Source organism: Bacillus rossius, chromosome 17 (assembly GCF_032445375.1).
Source record: "Bacillus rossius redtenbacheri isolate Brsri chromosome 17, Brsri_v3, whole genome shotgun sequence".
NCBI lineage: Eukaryota > Metazoa > Arthropoda > Insecta > Phasmatodea > Bacillidae > Bacillus > Bacillus rossius.
The window spans coordinates 22,889,889-22,913,559 of NC_086344.1; the positions used below are offsets into that span (position 1 = coordinate 22,889,889).

The 23,671-nt window shown below is 34.4% G+C and overlaps 1 protein-coding gene across 1 annotated transcript in view; it reads left to right on the forward strand.

The window, feature by feature from the left end:
- LOC134540896 (transcription intermediary factor 1-alpha-like) overlaps positions 1–23,671 on the forward strand; it is a 92,744-nt gene that overhangs the window by 34,963 nt on the left and 34,110 nt on the right. Inside the window, exons 7-8 of the mRNA XM_063383935.1 lie at positions 9,612–10,012; positions 12,856–13,282. Coding sequence (XP_063240005.1) covers positions 9,612–10,012; positions 12,856–13,282 — 828 coding nt within the window. The remainder of the gene's footprint in view (positions 1–9,611; positions 10,013–12,855; positions 13,283–23,671) is intronic.

The window sequence follows — 23,671 nt, forward strand, 5'->3', positions numbered from 1 at the left end:
AGTTGTCATGTGCTAGTGTTTTTTTGTTTTTTTAATTTTGCGAGTGTTATTAATAAAATCTGACTACCACTAATATGTAACAGTTAACCACATTGTGAAAACAAATAGTTTAATATCTCAACTGTTCATTTATCCTACTAAATGGTAGAGGTCTGGGAGTATTTAAAAAAAAAGTTTGGATTTTGTGACTAATTTATATTAGATTTTACATTTCAAATTTATTAATTTTGATTTGATAATTAGTAATTAATAATTACAGCAAGTGAAACTCATTCACAAAAAAATATTAAGTGTAACCATCATGAAAACAAGTTTTAATAATTCATTTGGATTTGTTTTCTGAAACTTAGTTCTTACATGCATTTGATATGAACAATTAATCTGTGATTATGATTAAGAATTGTTAAAAATACCATATTTTTATGTTTGTAATCAGTTGTATCTTGATCAAGTTTTCAAATACAATATTACTGGTTTTTCAAAATACATTGCTAGGTTTTTATTTTCTTGCATTATACACCATACTGTATTTTGCATATATATATATATATATATATATATATATATATATATATATATATATATATATATATATATATATATATATATATATATATATATATATATATATTACGCCCTTGTGTAAATAGTCACAGAGGGGAGGATATCACTGTATGCTTGTATTTTATTCCAAAAATATTTGACATTCATGAGTTTGCCTAAAAATTAGCGCCTTTATTTTGCTAGTCGCTGCGAGCTCCACTAAGCGGCCTGGTCTCACCAAGTAGAAAAATATTAATTTGCCAGACCTTACTAAGTGTGTCAGACATAGAGAAATGTTTGGTTTCGCCTAAAAATAAAATTATTGAAGCCTATGTACAACATCAATAGCAACATAAAAGTGATAACATTATTTTGTATTTTCATATCTTGGATTACCTAGTCACTTTGGAATGCCTATTTTTTTTTAAGTGGTTATTTTTATGCATCTATTCATCGCCTAGTTTAATGCCACTTTTTATTTTATTTGATGCATTTGATAATGCACATGTATCACATTTTACCCTGGCAGCATATAGTTTTCGAGACCCAACCCCATGACAGCCTGATAGAAAAACTCATTCCACTTGGTCAAAGAGTGTGTGTGTTTGTGTTTGAGTGTACACGCACGCATATGTGTAAAGGTCAGAAAAATTAGTATCGTGTATAGATGCTACTTTTTTTTTTCTAATTCGTACTTTATGTGTAGTTTTAATTTTTTTTAATAAATGCTCTTGTTCTAAGCTTGATTAAAGTAATATGTCATTAAAATAATATCCTTTATAAAATCTCACAGATTGCTATAATATGACAGTTTTCAAAATAGAGTTAACGAAAATGTGTCATTTCATATTTAGAAAGACACAGCCCTGTTATTCTGTCATTTAGACTTACAGTAACCTGACTCACCATACATTCATATCTTGCAGTTTTTCTGAGACACATGCACATGTGTATTTTTTTTTTACATATGTTTTTCACCGAAGACTTATCAGGAAATCAGTTAAAACCCAAAAACAACACAACCACCATCTTTGCTGCAGGTGTATCTCATCTTGTGGACGAATGGTTAATGTTTTTAAAGATGAAAACAAAGCAGGCTACATTGCCTTGCATTTTTTTTTTTATAGTGGTAGTTGAAGTTGACCACATCAGTACTACACTAGTTTTTGTAACTAGCATGCTTCGTGATAGTGCTGTGTCTGCAATGTAGCTCGGTTACATGCATTCTGAAGTCACTCCAAATATTAGCCCAGCCAAATTAATCTAATTTATTTGTGAATTACTATAAATTAAACCTGATACTTAATGTTTGCTAGTATATGTACTGCCAATTTTCTTGAGTAGAATAAACATTAGAATTTTTTTTTTCTGGTTTCTATCTTGGAAAAAAAACAGGAACATTTTTTTTTTTTTTTACTAAACTGTTATACTATAGTATTATTTGTTGGTATGTACTTGCATATTAAATATTTAGTTTTCAAATATTTAGAGTGTAAATATAAGTTTTAAATAATTTGCATGAAAAAGATAGTTTCACAATAATATATGCTAATTTTATGAGCATAGTATGTATGGATATCTCACAAAATTTCAAGTAACTGATATTTTGCATCTGTAATGTATCGCACCAATTTGTTATTCAAAAGACTTTTAAACTAGAGAGCAATCTTAGGAAATGTTTTGTAGAAATCAGTATTTCTTGAAAGTGGAACTTTTTTTTACTATTATTATATAAATTTTCTAGTCACATTAGCTATCAAACAAGTGAAAGGTTTTAGTTGTTATGTTAAGTTCAAAATTGTTAGTAAAGTACCTCTTGGTTATTTCTGATGTTATAAAATCTTTTGGACACTTTTAGTAGTGTAATTAAAAGTGACATGTACCAATTTGTATTGCATAAAATGTGCTCGGATATCATTTATCATAGTTGCATCACTAGATGTTTTTTAATTGGTTACTACATTGTCAGTTTGAAACCCAGAGTAATTCATTTCACGTTCCTTTTTTTATGCAGCAGGTCATTTGATGAATCGTTTCATCATCCCTGGTACGTTAATTCCCTGCATATTCACTGTGTATTTCACTTCAGAATTTGCAAATGCACGTATTTCAAATGTTGTTTGAGTGCTTTGTGGTTTGAAACTAAAACTAAAATATAATTCAAACTATTTATTTATATTGTGCATGAAACTTTATGATGACTAGGTAGGTATGATTTTTCATGTTCAGTAAGAACCTGTCAGTAGTTTAGGACCATTACGAATTTTATACAAATATGTTTGTGTCCTCAAATATTTGGTAATATATTTTGTGATACATTTTTTGTACCATTGCAGCTACCACCATACATTTTTATAAATTTAAATTACTAAAATTGGTTTTCAATTTTGGTACATTTTACTATGTATATGTAAAAAAAATATGCAGACACAATATTTCGTCTATCTTAGTGTTATACATATTTTTTAATTACCTCTTGGTATGTATTTTAAAGTAAAATACAAACAAAGGAGGAAATAAATTTACGTACCGCTTTTTTTTAAATTATGAAATTGAATTTTGAAGAAAAAAATTGTGCATGTGGAGTTCACGCACTGCACACGTTAAACTTCTTGCTTTTTAAGTATAGGTAGAGATAAATTATTTTCATTTTCGTCAAACCATCCTCATAAAAATTAATGATAATTATAAACTCAATCACACTAATTAATAACTCTTTTCCACATTAATAAATAAATTGTAGATTCTTTAAATTAAATTAAATAAATATGGCAGCATCAATCGTCAGCCGTAGTATCACGGCTGTGTCATTTCTACTTTTTCCCCACCGTTTCTCCTTCCAGCCGTTACAACTAGCATATAGCGTGCTCCGTTATGTACCTATCCCCCCTCCCCCCTTTTTCTATCATCCCATTTGACCTCTAGTGCATGCGTTGGAGTGGCGTCGCCGCTGACGCACTCTCCACTACTGGTTCCCCCACCATGTACCTAACTATTCCCTCGTGCGATCGGAATTTTCATAACGCTCGAAAATTGTAGCCCCCTCAGTAAAGGAAGTTTTACTTCAAAAGTCAGCTTCAAATTTGCCATAATTGACCAATATACAGTATTCTTAAAAGCAAATCTATAGAGATTGTGATTTTGAGGTTTATTAGTTTCTTGATGGCCCAAAAGAGTGCGTTAAATCCTTTCGCACTGGTTCAGTTTGTATAAAAAATATATTTTTTTAATTTTGGGCAAATTGAAGGGAAATTTTTTTCTCCTTCTTGATTTATATTTTTATTTATAATACATATTAAGAGGTAATTAAAAAAACTTATAAATACTAGCAAATTTATTGTCTCCATATTTTTCCACACAATAATAAAATGTACCAAAATTCTACTGTTCTAAAGCTTATAAAAATGATGGGTGATGGTTGAAATCTTGCAATGGTATAAAAATGTAATACAAAAAATATTGCCAAATGTTTGAGGACAGGAACATATTTGTCAAATTTCGTCATGGTCCTAAACTATTAACGGATACTTATTGTGCATTTATCATGTGCTCAAACTTTGCTATAGTAAAATATCAAGAAATATGTCACTGGATAGCAATTCGTGCAATTACAGTTTTTTTTTCTTTTTTTTTCTTTTTTTTTCTTTCATAAAGTTTGTTTCTCACTTGACCTCATTTTCATGATTGATAGGCCTGTTACACCCTCTGAATGGATAACTGCATTTAATTTAACTTGGTCATAGGCAAATAAACACATATGTAGCCAGTTTAGTTAAAAAGTACCAGATGTTAAAAAATATATACAGCTGATTTAATATTTAACATAAAAAAATAAACTATTTAGTAATTTCAGCTCAAGAGGCTGTCTGGATTTGGTGATAAACTAATAAGTAGAGACAAGAGTATATGGTTAATATGTAGTGATAAAAGCGAAATAACAGCGAAATTGAAGTCAGTACACCACCAACACTGAAATTATTGTCAATTCACCATGCAACACCAAAATGCAAGGCAAAAGTGCAAAATAAAGCAAAATTTGCCTCAATTAAGTCATATTTTTTTTCTATTAAAATATTGAATTATTTTCATATTTTTTTAGTGTAGGCTTTTATTGAAAAACCTAGAATATTATGCCCTAAGTAAAAATATTAATTTAGTTTATATTTAAAGTTTCGTCAAAATAAATAAAAGCAGTCTATAGCTGATATTACACACATTTCTCTAAAGGCCTTCAGGGAAACATCACAAGTAAACTTATTACTTATTAGTATAATGAGTTTGGGCAGTTAACATTGCTTTTTTTTTTATTCATATTAATAGTAACAAAAATTTGACTTTAGACATTGCCGTTTAAAAAAAAATATATTAATTGGTTTTTTCAATTTTTATGTTTATAACTTTCTCTTAAACTAAGAAACTTATTGAATGTAGTTGAAGTTTGATATTAACTAACATTTCATCAATATATGTATAATTGTTTTATGTACACATTTTTATTATCCTACCATGAAATGTTGAAGCAAATGATCAACATAATTGGGTTTGGTATGTATTTCTTATTAGCCTACAAATGTTTTAATTTTTGTTGACGATAAAAACAAAATCCACTATTTTTTAATGATGAAATATGCTGCTTTTTTTTATGACACCATATAATCTTGTACCTAGTAATAAGACTAATTCCAAACATGTTAATTCTTATCCGGTCAGTATCGTGCGAGTCTGGGATGAGGTACCGTGAAAACTGTCAGTATTCACACACTCATGGTGCTCTGTTTTACAGACACGTATGGGCTATCAACTCTTGTCACAGCCCGACTTTTCTTTTCCTGGTGTAGCCCATATGCCCCCAAAAATTTCTTTTGAGTATGTCTTGGTATTGGGAAACATTTTTAAGGTGTCTACATTCAGGAAATTTAGGGAAGTGTTAGGGAAGTTGAAATTGGTCAGGGAAAGTCAGGAAACCTGTGAAAAGTTATGGAAATTCCTTAGTGATAGTAATTTGAGGGGGAAATGTTATGCTCTGAAGTCAAATCAAATTATGAATATTGTTCTCAGCGAGCTGTTTTATACTTATTTTACAAAATACAGGATTGGAGTAAAAAAATTATTTATTGTTTGTAAAACGAATTGGGCCTTAAATATATAACATCATTCAATAAAATTATAAAATAACCATGCATAAACGGAGTGTTTTTTTTATTTGTAACATAGTCACACACACTGTAAAATGGCGTATGCAAAGTTCTGTCTGATCTTGCACAGCTATAAGGATGGTGGAGGCTGGAGTGTCTTCATTTCTTTCAGAAAATTGCAAAATAGGTAAATTATTTTTAAAAAAATTTCAATAATTTTGGCCATGGAAAAATTCAGAAATTTTTCTACACATTTGTGTGAATACCCTGATTATTAAATAGGGTGTCCAGAGATGATGAAAATCATGAAAAAATAACGAAACTGAAGGACTTTTAGTCCAAAAATATTATCAGTGCCGGAAGCCACAATAATTTAAATTTCCGGCAGCGTTTGATTAAACACCATTATTCATTTTTGGTTACACATTAAATATCAATAGAGAGAGACATTCCACTTGAATCACGTGGAATTTATTTCTGGAAACGGTTTTAGCTTTATTACTTAAAAATCAGTACTATTGTGAATAATATATTTATATTTATTATATTAAATTCTTTCTTATTACATATAAAAATTAACCTGTGATATAAAAAAAGATCACTTGTAACTCAATATACTTGATAGAAGTGAAACTTCTTTCACAAATCAAACCTCAAATCATACGTATATCGTAAGGGGTAAAATGGCAGAGAGAGAGAGAGAGAGAGAGAGATAAGACAATTTTCATAATAAATATTACTCACTGTTGGAATATTGACATAAAAAAAACTGTGCGTGTTACTGTTTCTTCAAACAATTCTGCCATTTGAACACGCCAAGTCTCTGAATTAAACATGAAATTCATAACAGGTAGCGTTAATTACGCGGGAAATGTAGGGACTGTTTCAACAGCGCTCTCTACGCTGCTGGTTGTACGAGGAGGAACGTGAGCAAGCTAGTAGTAAATATAAAATTCAAGACACTCACAGCTGACAGTATAGGATACCTATATGTATTTTTGGAAACAAGTGCATCCGTACACACACTGTCTTATTCTTTCGTTCATCTCACTTTTTTTTTTGTGCAGGGGACGAATCGTTGCAAATTGAGAACAAAAACTAGCCCAGAAACTTACATAGCTTAGTGCTCTCTTTATATCTCTTTGGCCAAGTACCAATTCTCTGTCCTTATCGTGTCAGAAATGTTTTACAACAATGTTGCATTAAAATTCAGCCTTCAAATTTTATTCTCATCGGACCCAAAGAAGTTTCACTTCAAAAACTGTAATAAAATTATATTTAAAAGTCCTGAAAAGGACCTGAATTTGGTTCACAAGGTATTTGTAGTACATTCTGTAAAACAACAGCTGAACATATCCATAAAAAAATTAACATTATTAACAAGTATAAATTTATATTAGTTATCATAACTAAAAACACTGCTTAAGATTTTCCTCACATACAATTATGATGTTGCACCACTATTACAAGTTCACACAAGCATGACCTTGTTAAAACATATATGTACAACTAGCTAATGTAGATATGTAGTAAAAAAAAATATCTGAGTGCCACATCATAATTATCTTAATAGGACTGGTATCTTAAATCTGTTGTTCTTGCCAGTTTTTAGTTTTCTCAGAGTTGTTTTTATAGTGACTCTTGGTTTTCATCACAGTTTATTGTTTCCTGTTTCCTATTGGTAGGGACCTGAAAGATTCTCTTGTTTCAGTGACCTTGAGGATAGACACCACAATCCTATACAAACTTGGAAAAATTACACATGATTAATTGGCCGCTGATTTGTGAGACGTCTCAACTTGGTAGTCTGTGATCTCACACTTCTCCGGTCGAGGGTTTATCACGGGTGTTAATTCACAAGGGTACAATGTTTTCAGTTTTTAGCCTACAACAAAAAGAATCTGCGAATTCTTCCAGTATCTAGCTGTTCCTGGTTAGGACTCAATTCAGCTAAGGAAGTATAAAATTACAGACTACCAAGTTAAGACTTCTCAAGAGCCAATCAATATGTGACATTTCTATGAGTATGCAGAGGATTGTGGAGTCTAACCTAAAGTGTCATCAAAACTGTGAATTTTTCCCGTCTCTACTAACTGGGTTACTTTTCTGTGATGATTTTTTGAAGATGGGATTTGAATCACGGACGCTACGTGTCGACAGAGTCTTCTAAACTGTAATGCTCATGTGTATTTATTCTTTCTATAGAGTAGCTTATTAAAGCTTATTAAATACCATTGTACTGTAAATTAATTTTTCTTTGGGAGTCATGTTAAAACTACATTGACGTTCGTAATCTGGCAAGATCGCCAATCTATTATGGATGTGATCCAAAACATGGACTAAAGATTTTCTCTGTACAGGATGTCCATAGAAGAATGTCCCAGTTTCAATGGTATATTATAACAGTTTCATTTAGACTATTTACAACAAATAAAACATCAAATTAAAGGTAAACCAACCTAGTATTTTTTCACAAATGTTCAACATGTGCACCTTTAGTTATACGGCACACATCCAACCTAAAGTAGCTTGGCAAATAATTCACCGACGTTTCGGTTGACATTGCAGTCTCCATCATTAGGGAGCAGTTACCTACTGAGGTTCTTACAAGTTATCATGCCTTTATATACTCTCACCTGAGGGGAAGGTACTTCCTGATTGGCTGCAGCTGTGGGCCAATCATAGTCTTCTTTTTCTGGTTGGCTGTGCTGATTTTACCAATCAGCGCTGATTATAGCGACTGCAATGTCGACCAAAACGTCAGTGAATTATTTTCCATGGACACGGCTACAACCCAGAAGTCAAGCTACTTCAGACAATGGCCGTGAAAGTCTGTGAACATTATGCAACCTAAAGTTCAATTATGTGTCTCAACTCTGGCAAACCATTAGGTAGTGGCGGAACGTAGACACAATCTTTTATGAATCCTCAAAGGAAAAATAAAGCATGGCATTATGTCAGGTGAACGTAGAGGCCAGTGAAAAAGAGCTCTGTCATCTCAACCATTACAACTAATATAACATTGAGGGACTTCCACATTCAGCCACTCTCGTACAACGAGATTACAATGGGGAGGGGCTTCATGCTGTTGCCAAATAAAGTTTGCAGGTTCACCCTATACTAACTGGGGAAAGAGCCATTCTTTAACGCTGCAAGCGAGAAAAAAACAAAGCATTATTCACGCATGTGCTTATCTGATACTTTTTGAGTTACTCTTTAATTGTGACCTCGAACCAACTCTCTACAACACTCAAATTTGGTGCTATTAAATTTATAACTGGGACATCCTTTTATGGACATGCTGTATTGCCGTGTACATCAGCGATAGCCAACTGGCAGCGACATCGTTTTTGCACGACCCGCGTGAAGAAAATTTTCATCAAAGAAATATTATTGAAACTATCATACATGAACATATGTCGAAAAAGTTATCAAAAGACACTGTTAAGAAGTCTCATGGTATTCCTCAAGAGACATTTTCAAAAATGTTTATCTTTTTTTTTTTAATCTATATGTTGTTTCATGGCTATTCTTAGACTAAAAATTTTTTAATATCGCTTTAAAGAGAATTGCTGTAAGAAATTTAATACTAGTTAATATTGTGTGGCCCACGTAAAGGAAATTTCATCAAAGAAATATTATTGAATAAACTGTCATACGTGAACATATGTCGAGTAAAGTTATCAAAAGACACTGTTAAGATGTCATGGCAATTCTAAGACTACAATTTTTTTTTAATACCGCTTCTTAAGTTAATTGGTGTAAGATATTCAATACTAGTTAATATTGTGTGGCCCTGGGATTAGTTTTAAAAATGATACCTGGCCTTGGGATTAGTTTTGAAAATGGCACCTGGCCCTTGAAACGAGTGGAGTTGTGTGGGAGGGAAGGAAGCGGTCGGTACAGCGCGTGTGGGCTCTGTCGTGTTGGCAGTGGTGTCCGGGATCGGCAGCGTGGTGGTGGACGGGCGGCCCTACTCGTCGCTGCAGCAGCAGCAGCAGCAGCATCAGCAGCCGCAGGCGACGCCCCCGCCGGCCCAGCCCCAGCCCCAGCCCCTGCCCCCGCCCCCGTACCCCCAGCAAGCGGCGGGGCGCGCTCCGTGTGGGGGCGTGCTGACGCCCCCCGCCCCACCGCTGGTGCCCGTTCAGCAGCAGCAGCAGCAGCAGCAGCAGCGAGTGTCCCCCCACCCCCAGCAGCAGCGTGTGTCCCCCCACCCCCACCCCCAGCAGCAGCAGCTGGCGCACCAGGGGGTGGCGGGGGGGAGCCTCGGCGCGGCGAGGACACTCCCCGTCGCGCGCCACCCCGGCTTCGCCCAGCACCTGCACCACCAGCAGGTCAGCCTCACTCCGACCGCAACCCTCCCTGCGTCCATTGTTACGTTTCCTCATCAACCACAACACTTACTGGAAAAAAAAGTGCAGTAAACCCTCTATTTTCCGCGCATGCCGCGAAAAAATACAGCACACACACGTAAATCTGTATTTTTATCACACGTGAGCAAACTTGAACTCTGCAGACGAGCGTGTCGTGTGCAGCACGCAGTAGAACGCAAGAAGGCGTTCTGGGAACTCGCGCAGTAGGCCTGGCGTGCGTTGCTATTTTTTGTCTCTGTCGCGCTTTGTTCCTAGTCGTGTGGTTGAGCACTTTTATGTTTACATTACTGAAATGTATTGCATGTTAATTATTCAGTAAAAATACTAAAATGTTAGCATCGTTTAAAAATTTTTTTACTGTTGATTGTGAATTTTACTGTGCATAAATTTTTAGATTTTTAAGTTGAAATTAACGTTTCCTTTTTTGTTTCCAATTTTTTGGCTCGTTTGCAGATTATCCGCGATTTTCACTATCCGCGGTGGCCCTGCCACTTAATTTCGCGGATAATCGGGAGTGTACTGTAATGGAAATTCTCCAGTGATGATAATTTGGGGGGAAAATTATCATGCTCCAGTCTGGTCACCCCGGCTGTGAATCCATTTTTTTTTATATTTTCCTGATGGTGTTTAGTACCAATAGCATGCACACCATAAAATGGCGCTCTGCAGTGTTCTGTTTGAATTTTCATTTTTGTAGAAAAAAAAAAAAAGGAAGTTAAGACAGTGGAGAGAGAACCAGGCAAGCTGGAGAATGGAGGGGAAAAAATGTAACCCGTATGAACCTAAGATGATTTATTGTGATATTTATATTGGTTTTCTGTAACATTATTCGCACATTGTTTTTATGTTTAATGAATCGGTGATTATGATTTAAAATTGTGAATAATACTATATTTTGTGTATATAATCTGCTGTATAGACAAAACAATTTCCAAACTTTTTTAACATTTTACTGGCTAACAAAAATGCATTCCCATGTTTTTTTTTTTTCTTCATTTTACGTCTCTTTGTTATGTCCACAAATTCATTGTAACTATACTTTATGACATACATTTTTAGTCCGTTATTACATAGAAATATGTTGGTAACATTGAACGAATGTGTTTGTTTACCTTTCCCGCAATGTAAACAAATCGCTATCAAGGAAACAAACGTACAAAAAAATACCCCGAACCTAAATCAAAGATTTGAAAAGATAATTCCAGGTCGGGTATTTTAAAGGAACCAAAAAATGCCTAGTATTTTCCCCAAGTAAGGTAAATTATTCAGGCGACATCTTCCTTCTTAAATAAAATTATATTTTAATTGAAAATGATTAAAATTGGACTTGGGTGATGCATTTAGTATAAAACTTAATTTTCATTGCTTGCTAATGCTTAGTTTTTTTGCAAGAGATTATTTTACATGAACTTCTTGCTGACTGTTTGCTAAAAGTTCACCACGACATTGTGTTTATTCTTCATTTGGTGTTGCTGATAAAGAGACTTTTTTATATGTCCTTCTAATGTATAATTTTTATTCTAACTATTACTTTATTTAAATAAACTAATGTTTACGTATCTTTCAATTTTTCCTTGAGAAACCATTTACAGTCTTAGTAAATATTACAAGAGTGTGAGATTAAATGCTTTTAAACTTATCCGTGGTATTGCTGTTCAAAAAAATATAGTATTTTTTTTTATAATCCGGCACACACGTGGTTGCGAACTTGTCGTATTAAAGAGCTATATATATTACTAGCTGCCCGACCCGGTTTCGCACGGCTATACTAATGGAAAAAAATCAAGCCACATCTCCCATTTACAGTAATGGTAAATAAAAAAAATTCAGTGAAAATTTATTACATGCTGTATAATGAACCAGAGAGAAAATGAATAGCACCGATGGTTTCCCGACTCGTGCACGCAATGTACAACTGATGTTCCCGTACTTCGCTACGACAGTCTACAGACAGATCACTCTTGCGCCGCTCATTATACATGCCCCTCCTTGTGGGTACGCCACTGCCGCGCAATGCCCGTTGCAATGGAGATGCAGAAGGCATGAGCAATGCAAAATCCTGTTCTCATGCAGACAAAGTACCCACTGTTGCTTGGTTTTAACCACCCATGGGATCTAATTTTCGGAAAATGTCAACCTGCGTAACATAAGGAACATTACTGTGAAGTTTCAAGTCTGTAAAATATATATACTTGAATAAAAGGGCAATAAAAAAAAATTTAAACACAGAGAGAGGAAAAAAAACAATAGTTTAGGTTTGCGATTTAAAGTTATGAATAGTATTTCAATATTAATTGAATTTTTATGAGGGTACTGATTGCTTCGTTGTTAATATCACACGGGTGTTTTTTACTTGTATGGGAAAATTAAGAATGATAAGGCATCTAGTGCGTGGCAACAATGTTAATAGGCAATAGGAAATAAACTTCTAGCGCCTGCGGCATTGTCAACACACACTTCGTACGTGTACTGCATGTTGTATCTAACCCCCTCCATCGCATTTGATTCTAAATTGGACTTTTAGTAAGGATCCCTTATGTTATTGATAATATAATATAGCCTATAGTCTTCCTCCTTAAATGTACTATCCAAAACTGAAAGAATTTTTCAAATCGGACTAGTGGTTCCTGAGATTAGCGCGTTCAAACAAACGAACAAACTCTTCAGCTTTATAATAATAGTGTAGATTTGTATTTTTTTTTAATGTGTAGAGTAGTAAAATTGATTCTGATATTAGTATGTACTAACATTGCATTCTCTGTGACGGGAGGTAGTCGGTGACGGGTCGGAGGGGCGGTGCGCAGGTGACGTCCTCCACCCACCCGCACACCCTGGGCGTGGACGCGACCACGGCCAACCTGCGCGGCCTGCTGTCCCACCACCAGATGCAGGCGGCCGCGGCCGCCGCTGCGTTCCCCGCGGCCGCCCCGCTCGTGCGCGTCGGCGCGGCCGGGTACCGCCTGCCCCAGGCCGCCACCGGCGCGGGGGGGTACCCCCCCGTGGCGCTGGCCCCGCCCCCGCCGCGGTACACCCTCCAGCAGCAGCAGCACCTGTACCAGCTGCAGAGGCAGCACCACGCGGCGTACGGGCGCGGCCAGGCGCAGTCCCAGTCCCCGCACACCTCCAACCACCTCCTGCAGCAGCAGCAGCAGCAGCAGCAGCAGCAGCAGCAGCAGCTGCAGCTGCAGTGGCACATCCCCCAGCAGTCAGGCGGCGCGCTCAACGGCGGAGGTGAGTGCGCTCTCTCTCCCTCTCTCTGTCTCTGTGTCGGGGTTCGCAACCCTCGTGTGGCTTTCCTCACGGACCCCCATCTTGTGTCTGGTTACTGTGCTAACTCGTTTAGTTGGTAAAAGTTAGGTGTGGTTTTTAACCATGTGTGCTATTTTTTTTTTTTTGAAACACAAATTTTGGATGAAATATTATTTCATTTTATTTAGTGGTGCACCGATATGGCTTTACCGATCACCGATTCGATTACCGATTATGAGAGCAATAATCGGCAGATACCGATTCAGTTACCGATTATAATGAAATAATTTTTTTAAGTGTAATAATGCACACAAAATTTTTTATTCCCATGTGAATTTAATTACAAGAGTAGGTAAAATTGAGAATACAGTTACATACCTGCCAACTTTTACGGATTGTCCGTAAGTTTTACGGATTTTAATACTGTTTTACGGTTTTACGGACGTCTTTAATATCTTACGGATTTATTTTTGCGTGGTGGTTAATACCGTTCACTGTACGGGCCATGTATACCTGCCAACTTTTAATGTACCGGCCATGTTACCGACTCACCGACGGAAGGCGGAATGAAAACAAAACAAGAGATATAGTTAGTTATTTGTATATAGTTTGGACTGGATGGTCTACGGTCGTTTTCCACTTACCGCAACGAAAAAGTGCTTCCTTAAACGGAGGAACGGACCAAAATTATTGTGACGTCAGCCCTACCTCCTTGGTCTGTTCCTTGTTCCTTATATTATGTACAAAATGACTGACTATTGTTCGTAGTTCCAATGTAGTGCTGCGCAACTTTTTTTTTTTTTTTTCCGTGTGTATTTACGTGGTGGGAACCATGAGTAAGCTAGCCAACAAGAAATATATTCAGACTTACCGTGCTGCGTATAACAACGAATTCCCATGTATTCTGAAATCGCAAAAAGGTGAAACTTTTGTGTTTTGCGTAGTGTGCCGGTGTGATTTTAGTTTTGCTCATGGAGGTAGGTACGACATAACTACACACGTTAAGTGTACTAAGCATAGGAAAAACGTGCTGTCCATAGTAATTCAGAATGTGAGCGCATTTTCAGTATGGTGGAAAAAAAAACAGAACCCAATTTAGGTCCTCCATGTCATCTGAAACTTTGCAGTCTATTTCTGTGTTGAAATCAAGGAACTGTTTGTTATGAACAAAGGTTTACCTCAGATTTATTAGGTAAAGCAAAGAAGGCAACTGCTGCACATTCAAAGTCTTTAAATTGCATCAAGGATGATAATCAGGAGATGACTGAAATATGTAACAAACATGTGATATAGCAAGGTATGTCTTTAAGTAATCTTGTTTAGTGAATACTATTGCTTTTGTTTTGTACTTGATCATTTTGCTTTTCATATGCATGCTGTGTAAATTGGCACATTCTGGATAGGTTTAGTTTCCCAGTACATTTACAATATTGACTGTATGAGGTTTTCATTCTAGGCTATCGATATCCCTTCATGTCATTAGTAAATTAGCAGAAACCAAATGGAATCTAAAAATAGAAAATAATTGCACATAAAGCATGTAAAAAATTGCCGCATTTGATTTACGATACATGTTCCCAATTTAAAAATTTTCTTGATGACCAAACTAAAAAGTTGGCAGGTATGCAGTTATAATAACAGTATAAAAATATATAAAATACACTATTAAGTCATTGCAAAGAGTAAATTAAATTAACTTCTATTTATATTTGTTATTGTAAACAACTTGAACTACAGTCTAATAATTGTAATTTACAATGGGTAAGTTTTTGTTGCGGAAAACTAGCATTATTATCGACTATCACATAAGGTTGCATCGAGAAATTACCGTTTAACAATGTAAACATGTTGCTATATTTTGTTCACTTGAGTTTATATAAAAATGTTTCCGCACTTCACTTTTTTTCTCCCTAGTCGCCATCTCACTATAATTATATAAATATGACTCAAAACCAATTCTAGCACATGTGATTTTATTAATGTTGACTGAATGTATAAAATTATAAATACTTTTTCACTTTTCACGTCACATACAAATAACACAACAACGGATAATGTTACCAAAGACGCCCATAACGAGTTTGTAAAATGTAGTGATAAACTCTGAAAGGTATCGGGACCACGATTTTGAACCGCTACTACGTAACGAAAAGATCGATTCTCATAGAATACACTGCAACTGCTTGTGGTATTTTGATTGCGTGCCATCTATTTTACGTCTCTGGCTATAGGTAATATACAAGGCCACTAAACAAAAGGCAGAACAAAAGACGAAACGTAAATAAACGTGTAGGAAAAATGTATTTTTTTGTTAGAGGCAATGAGATTAATTAAACTTAACGAAATATCTGTAATCTTGATATGACGGAGTTAGATGAATTTTGTAATATATATACAAATATTACCGTATTTCGTCCTAAAATATTACACGGTAAAAACCTACTTAATTACGCCGGGACGTAGATAATCGGCAAAGTAATCGTTAAGATAATCGCCGATTACGATTAATCGGTAAGTACCCATAATTGCCGATTACGATTCATCCGTATCCGCATCGGTGCACCACTAATTTTATTTTTTACCTTGATGCCGTTTTTGATTGCCTTACGTGATATTTCATGTAGGGATGGGGCGACCGAATCCAATATCCGCCGAATCCGCCGAATCCTAGGGATTCGAAGATTCGGCGGGTCTGATATAGGATTCGTCAAAGGATTCGGTTTTTTACTATTTACGGGAAAAAAAATACAGTAAAACTCACTAGGTCCCGCATGTTAGGTTTTTCCGTATAAAGCGTTTAAATTGCCCGAGGTCTCATCATTTACGCCATTAAATGTGTGACATAAAGTCCGTTAAAATTTTTTCTGAAACTTTCTGTCTCAAATAATGGCGCACGTAAATATGAAAAAAAGACAAATGAACAACAACATACGAAGAAATATGAATGATGTACCATAACTACAGTACAAACCCAATAGATATTTTAAGATAATTACCATAATAAGAACTAAAGATTCTTTATAGATACCATAATTACTACAGAAGCATGATGGCTACCATATTTGCACTATATTTACCGTGATAGTAATGTATTATTTATTTATGACATATTAAAAATAAAGAACATTATTGAAAAATAGGATGTTAAATTTTTATATGTACGTTTGGCACATGTTGCGAAGAAATAATGCGATCTGAAAAAATGCAGTACTACTACGAAAAGCGAAAAGGGTAATCGTGGATTTTTAGGTTATGGCAGTCTCTCTCGTTTTTCAGTAATATCGGCCGAAAATTAACAAGCGTATCGGAAGTCGGCAGAAATGCCGATTCAACTAAATATTGGCAAAATCGGCTTCTTCAGTACAGCTCTACATTTGATGACATGAGTAAACATATTTCAGACTTCAGGATATTGAAAAAGACTTTAATTTCCATGTAGATTTATTGTGCGTATGTTTTTTTTTGCAAGTGTAAATTGAATTAAGTAAAATACTTCCATTTTTATTTATTTTTCAACTGATTTAACTTTAATGACAAGTAACTGATATATTTCTGACACTAATTTTGAGGTTGAAATATTTTTTAAAAATTCTTAGAGTGAAGTCCACTTCAGCATTAATTGTCTTGGAAAATGTTCTGGCTGCTAGTGATGTAGACACTGATGTCTTGTCTTCCTTCGACAAACTTTGCAGTGCAGTAAAGGACATTTATGCAACTAAAAAAGTGCAGAAAATAATCAATGAATTTTTCAAGCCTCTTTAATCCTCTATTTGACTAATTTTCGAGTAAAAAATCAATACTTGATTTTGTCGATTATTATTAATGTGAGCATATGCACCTGTTAATACAAACCTCGTTAATACAAACTGCAAAATTTTAGGTCCCTTCAGGTTTGTATTAAAGAGGTTTCACTGTATGTACTTTGTGTTCCTGCCTGTTTTTACTCTTAACTTTTCTTTTGTTACTTGATGTGACAAAAAAAAATCATTCTTTTTTTTTTTTCGAGTGAAGTAAAACTTTGTTTACACTTTGCATTTTAGTAATTTTATAGTTTAGGCCAATAATCAATTTTTAATGTTGTCAAAATGTTAAAATGTATCACCCTCTTATAGGAAGATAATTATTTATTTTTCCCGGGAAAAAGGGGGAAGGGGCCATTTTCTTCAGGTTTTCAAAGAATTCTTAGTTTTAATGCAAATGCTACAGAATAAAATTTTAAAGGAATAAAAGACTAAGATAAACATTAGGTACGGTACTGAATTTTAGAACAAACTAATATTTTTTACTAAGACTTTTGTACTGCTAAATTGTTTTCATACCAACTTTTTGCACAGCTTTAGCCTTTTTTTGTGCTGCTTTTGGTCAATTTTATTTACAGTTTTCTCATGTTCATGCTCATTGCATAAACATGTCAATTTTTTTTTTGTAGTCTGGTATTTGGCATCTGCATTATGTGTGTGTTATTAATGTGATTACTGATGGGTAGGGACAAGGATTATACTGTGGATTGCGATAAAACCGAAATAACACCGATAAGCATTCATAACACCAAAATGCAATTTAATACACCATAGAGCACCAAAATGCAAGTAAAGTCATGGAATTAAGTAGCATTTAACCAAAACTTAATTTAAAACATAAAATAAAAAATAAGTACTCTTTTTGATGTTTGAAATTTAAGGATTGTCATTATTTATCGATAGAATTTGTACCATAGTGCATGGATCAAAAAAAATTAATTTAATTTGTTTTATTGTGCATCTCTTATTGAATCACTTTCAAACCACAAATGCTCGCAAATTTATTGTAAAAATGCAGAATATAAATTTTACCACTATTTTGATGGAGTAAGTATTACAAAACCGCTTTTATAAAAATAAAAACAAAAACACCGAAATCCTGTATTTGAAAAACTAATTTGGACTAAATATAAAACTATAAAATCTTGTCTCCACAGATGGGCAGAGTTGTGCATTAGTGTGTTTCTTTATTATTATTTTATGGCACAAAGTAGTGTTAGTTTTAGCTTTATTATTTTTCATATTTTGGTCAGTTTTTACCTAAATAATTACTTCTTTCTTGTCAAAATACCAATATAATTATCTAATTCATACAGCACTACAGCTTATTGCTAATAGCACCAGTATAATTTAAATCAGTGATCAGAAAAATTAAATTTACATGTACTTATAATCACAATTAATAAAAATAGTAAACCACATTTTGCTAAAGAGTGCAAAATCTTGATGTTTTTGAGATTTTATTTGGTAGAAGATGAAGGAACTGTGAGAAGGAACTAAATATTGAAATTACTAAAGTTTTTAGAATGTAATTCAGTTAAAAAATTATATCTTGTTACTCCATCCATTGTATTACAGAGAACCAGCACACAATTAAAATGGTGGTAGTGTATTCTTTCCAGTGTTGATTTTTGGTGCAAATACATTCTCTTATCCGGTAAAAAAATGTACTTTGAATTGGTGTAGCTAAACAGCTATTAGTGGGGAAATGACTTTCAAGCAAGTTAAAATATATCAGGTGACTTTAACTCAATTTCTTTGTGATTGCTTTTATTTGCTTATTTTTTAATCCATTCCTAAATTTCCATAACTTTTAGACATTTAATTCGGTCAGTTCCCAAACAACAACACCCCCCCCCCCCCCTCCTCATCCCAATTCCCATGAAAAATTTTGCCACTGTAACAGGTCAGAAGAATATTGTAACTATAAATTGCAGAGACTCAAAAACTCTAGCCGAGTCAAGCAAGGAGCTTCAATTCAACTTGACTCGAAAGTCAAGTTCAAAGTACTAGACTAGATGAGACTAGACAGTGTTTTTTTAAAACTCAATACATATTTCAGATTTGCAACCAACATTATATCATAATGACTTATGCAAAAAATTTACTTTGAAAATGCAAATATTCATTGTTAACTGTTTGTTTTCCAGGTATTTACATAGTTAAAGTATGGTATATTTTGCATAGTTACAATACCTGGAAAACTTATATGTTGCTAATTACATCTCAAAACACTAGAAGTATGCACCATTTAGAAATGAAATGCCAACAGTATACCATAGATTTGTAAAACAGTAACAAACTTTATGAAGCTTATATTTTAATGTTTCCAATGTACTTCTTTCTACTATAATATTAACCAATAGTGTTGGGCACAAACGCAGCAAAACCAAAAGTGATGCGTCTTGTAATTATCTTCATGCCTTTTATTATCTATTCAAAATGTTGGAGGGCTTAATTTGTTTATACACAAGGCTATAAATAATGCAGTTTACATCCAGTTGATGTCATTTTCAAAAAAAAAAATTAGTATGATGTTTGAAAATGCATTATTATATTCATTTTTTAAGTGGGAGATATAGTTGTAACATAAAATGGTGGAAGGAAATAGAAAAATTATACTTCAGTTAACTTTTCTCCAGATATTTTTAGTTATTTTTTTGGTGATTTTATAGTCTTAAGTGCAGTTTTTTAACACATCCATTAAGTGATCTTAAAAAAATTGAATTTGGTTATTTTGTACCGAAAACATTATTCTGTGAAGCTAGATGAATAAACCTAAGGTTTTAGGTTATGTCAGATACATAAATAATACATATTTAATACATAAATATGTAATATCTACCGTATTTGCTAAAAAAAACTTGTTTTTCTGGGTTTATCTGAGGGCAGGGCAGCTTGGCATGCATCAAACAGCAAGCCATGTATTGTGAGCGGCGGGAGGTGATTTTCTCAGCGGCAGTGATACAGAGACTGGTATTATAGTTTGTCCGCTCTCAGTAGGACTGTCGTGAGGCGTGACAGACGTACACAGTTAGTCGTATCTCAAACGACATAAAGATAAAGAAAGCTGGACTCGCGCGCTTGTGTTGATGTGCAGTGTTGTCGGAGAAGAAGAGGGGAAGTGAAGGAGGAAGGGAAGTGGGTGGAGCAGGTACCTACGTAGTAAGCAAGCGCTGCTGGCCGACAGCTGGTATTTCTAACACTCCTTTGTCTGGTTGGCTGGCTAGCTGTCTCTCTCCCCTCCTGCCAAAGCGCTGCCTCTGCCTCTCTCCCCTCCTGCCAAAGCGCTGCCTCTGCCTCTCTCTCCCCCCCTGCGGACTCGCTGACTCCCTCTCCCTCCTGCCGCGTCACTGCCTCCCCCACCCTCCCTCATTAGAACAAAGACGCAGGACTTGCAAGTCGTTCTGCCAGCTGTTTCATTTAATCAAAACTGAATTGGCGTTTAAATAAGTTGTGCCGGTATTTCATTTTTCTTTTATTAAATGTTAGTTTTTCATACCTGAAAAAAATAAAAATCTATTTTTTCATCCAAATTCGCGTATAGGCCCCCTCTCCTTTTTTGCAGTCGAAACTTTGGAGGGAAAAAAAGGGGGGGCCTTTACGCGAGTAAATACAGTATTTAATGTAGCTGAAATAATTACTAAAATATTAAATAAATTCCTAAACAAGGCAAGACATGTAGAGTTAACCCTATTTTCTGAAAAAAATTTAATTAGGTTATGTATATCTGTATTGGTACCAATGATGAACTGCTTTAACATTTATCAAAATATAATCTTTAATAGTAAATTTGTATTAGCGTTATTTATTTTGCCTCTTAGTATTTTGAAATAGTCTATTTTTATATTCAACACCTAAAAAAAAACAACTACTTGAGTTTGACTCAATTAGAACTTAATCAGTCTGAACTTGACTTGACTACTTGAAGGTATGAATACTGAACCCTGCTTATCTCGACTGGAACCAAAAATTTCCAGACTCGTCCATCTCCAATTCTTACTGTAGCAGTAGCACTTTTGTGTGACTCAAGGGGCAGAAATCATAAAATTTGAAAAATTATATTAATTTTAAACAACAAGCAAACTCGTTCACATATATTTTTATATATTCATTATGGGTATAAAGACATGTTAGCTAAGTAATGAAACTTTTTAAAAGACTTCAAAATGAAAGCGCACATTTACTCATTGCTGTTCCATTTGCAGACGTTTCCCAACAGGAAAGAAAGTTATATGACTGTGCTGGGTTCTGTACCTCAGGAAAAGTTTAGGGATCACTAAGGTTTTAATTCTTATCTGGCACGATAAAAGGTCTCCTTTAAAATTTTAGGGATTTTCTGGGGTTATTTTTTGTTGAGGTTTTCTATTGTCCACTAAATTCATAGACTTAAATTTAGAGAAAAGATTAAAAATACAAAAAAATAAATTGTTCAGAGACATAACTAACAACCGCATTAACAGCTAACTGGATTTTACCAGCAAGAGAACTGTCAAATACCGGGTTTTATCGCATAATCGTCGCACATTTTATACTAGAATCAAGTTTGAAAAGTAGGGATGCAACGTTTATGCGGAAAAAAAATTTTGTTAGGTAAAGTTATTCATAAAAACAAAACCCATTCATGGAAATTACATTTATTTAAAAATAATTTGACTATACAAGAGCACGCCATACAATTTAAATTAATAAGTCATACAAGAAAAATCTTTCTTCAACTTAAAATAAAAAAACAAAATCTGTGACCCAAACACGAGCCAATTGAATCTGTGACGTGAACTAACGTGTAACTCTCGTCGTAGTAAACACCACGAAAGAGTGCGGGCTATCAAATGTAGTTAACCCGGCACTCGACAGAGAGAGCGGTTGCATGCAATAGGCGAGATATCAGTATCGATATTCGACTACGTGTGCGCGCTCTATACGGGAAGCAACATAACCAAACATGAATGATGCCAACTAGCGCTGGCTAAGATTTTTATAAGCGGTACACCGCAGCGACGCAGACGAACAGATAAAGGTAATAACGTTTAAAAAAATATTTAAAAGAAAATTTACACATCCGACAACTTCGTATTTCTGTTAATTAAATAAGTAAGTGGTAATGTCCAAATAAATGTTAGATTTATACTTTAAAATAGTGGTGCACCGATATGACTTTACCGATTACGATTCGATTACCGATTATGAGAGCAATAATCGGCAGATACCGATTCAGTTACCGATTATAATGAAGAAATTTTTTAAGTGTAATAATGCACACAAAAATTTTTATTCCCATGTGAATTTAATAACAAGATTAGGTAAAATTGAGAATACAGTTATAATAACAGTATAAAAATATATAAAATACACTATTAAGTCATTGCAAAGTGTAAATTAAATTAACTTCTATTTATATTTGTTATTGTAAACAACTTGAACTACAGTCTAATAATTGTAATTTACAATGGGTAAGTTTTTGTTGCGGAAAACTAGCATTATTATCGACTATCACATAAGGTTGCATCAAGAAATTACCGTTTAACAATGTAAACATGCTGCTTTATTTTGTTCACTTGAGTTTATAGAAACATGTTTCCACACTTCACTTTTTTTCTCCCTACTCGCCATCTCACTATAATTATATAAAAATGACTAAAAACCAATTCTAGCACATGTGATTTTATTTATGTTGACTGAATATATAAAATTATAAATACTTTTTTCACTTTTCACGTCACATACAAATAACAAACGGATAATGTTACCAAAGACGCCCATAACGAGTTTGTAAAACGCAGTGATAAAAACTAGAAGGTATCGGGACCACGATTTTGAACTGCTACTACGACTCGAAAAGATCGATTGTCATAGAATCCACTGCAACTGTTTGTGGTATTTTGATTGCGTGCCATCTATTTTACGTCTCTGGCTACAGGTAATGTACAAGGCCACTAAACAAAAGACAGAACAAAAGACAAAACGTAAATAAACGTGTAGGAAAAATTTATATTTTATTGTTCGAGGCAATGAGATTTATTAAACTTAACGAAATATCTGTAATTATGATATGACGGAGTTAGATGAATTTTGTAATATATACAAATATTACCGTATTTCGTCCTAAAATGTGTAACAAAATATTACACGGTAAAAACCTACTTTACGCCGGGACGTAAATAATCGGCAAAGTAATTGTTAAGATAATCGCTGATTACGATTAATCGGTAAGTACCCATAATCGCCGATTACGATTCATCGGTATCCGCATCGGTGCACCACTACTTTAAAATACCTTTTATACGGAAAAGATACCTACACAAAGCACTCGGAATCTAATAGCGGCACCAGAAACATCATGCAACGTTTACGCTAGAATTTTTTTTATCAAAATTTTGACCCCCTAAACAATAGGTGCGATAATTATGCGTGTGCGACGATTATGCGATAAAACAGGGTATATAGTTACAAATATATTAGAACTGACAGCAAACTGATTAAACCATTACACGTGTCTGTAAAGCAGCCTGCAACACTGCCTGCCTGGTGGTGAAGGAAACTTGTGTGTGTTAGGTAGAAAACATCCAGC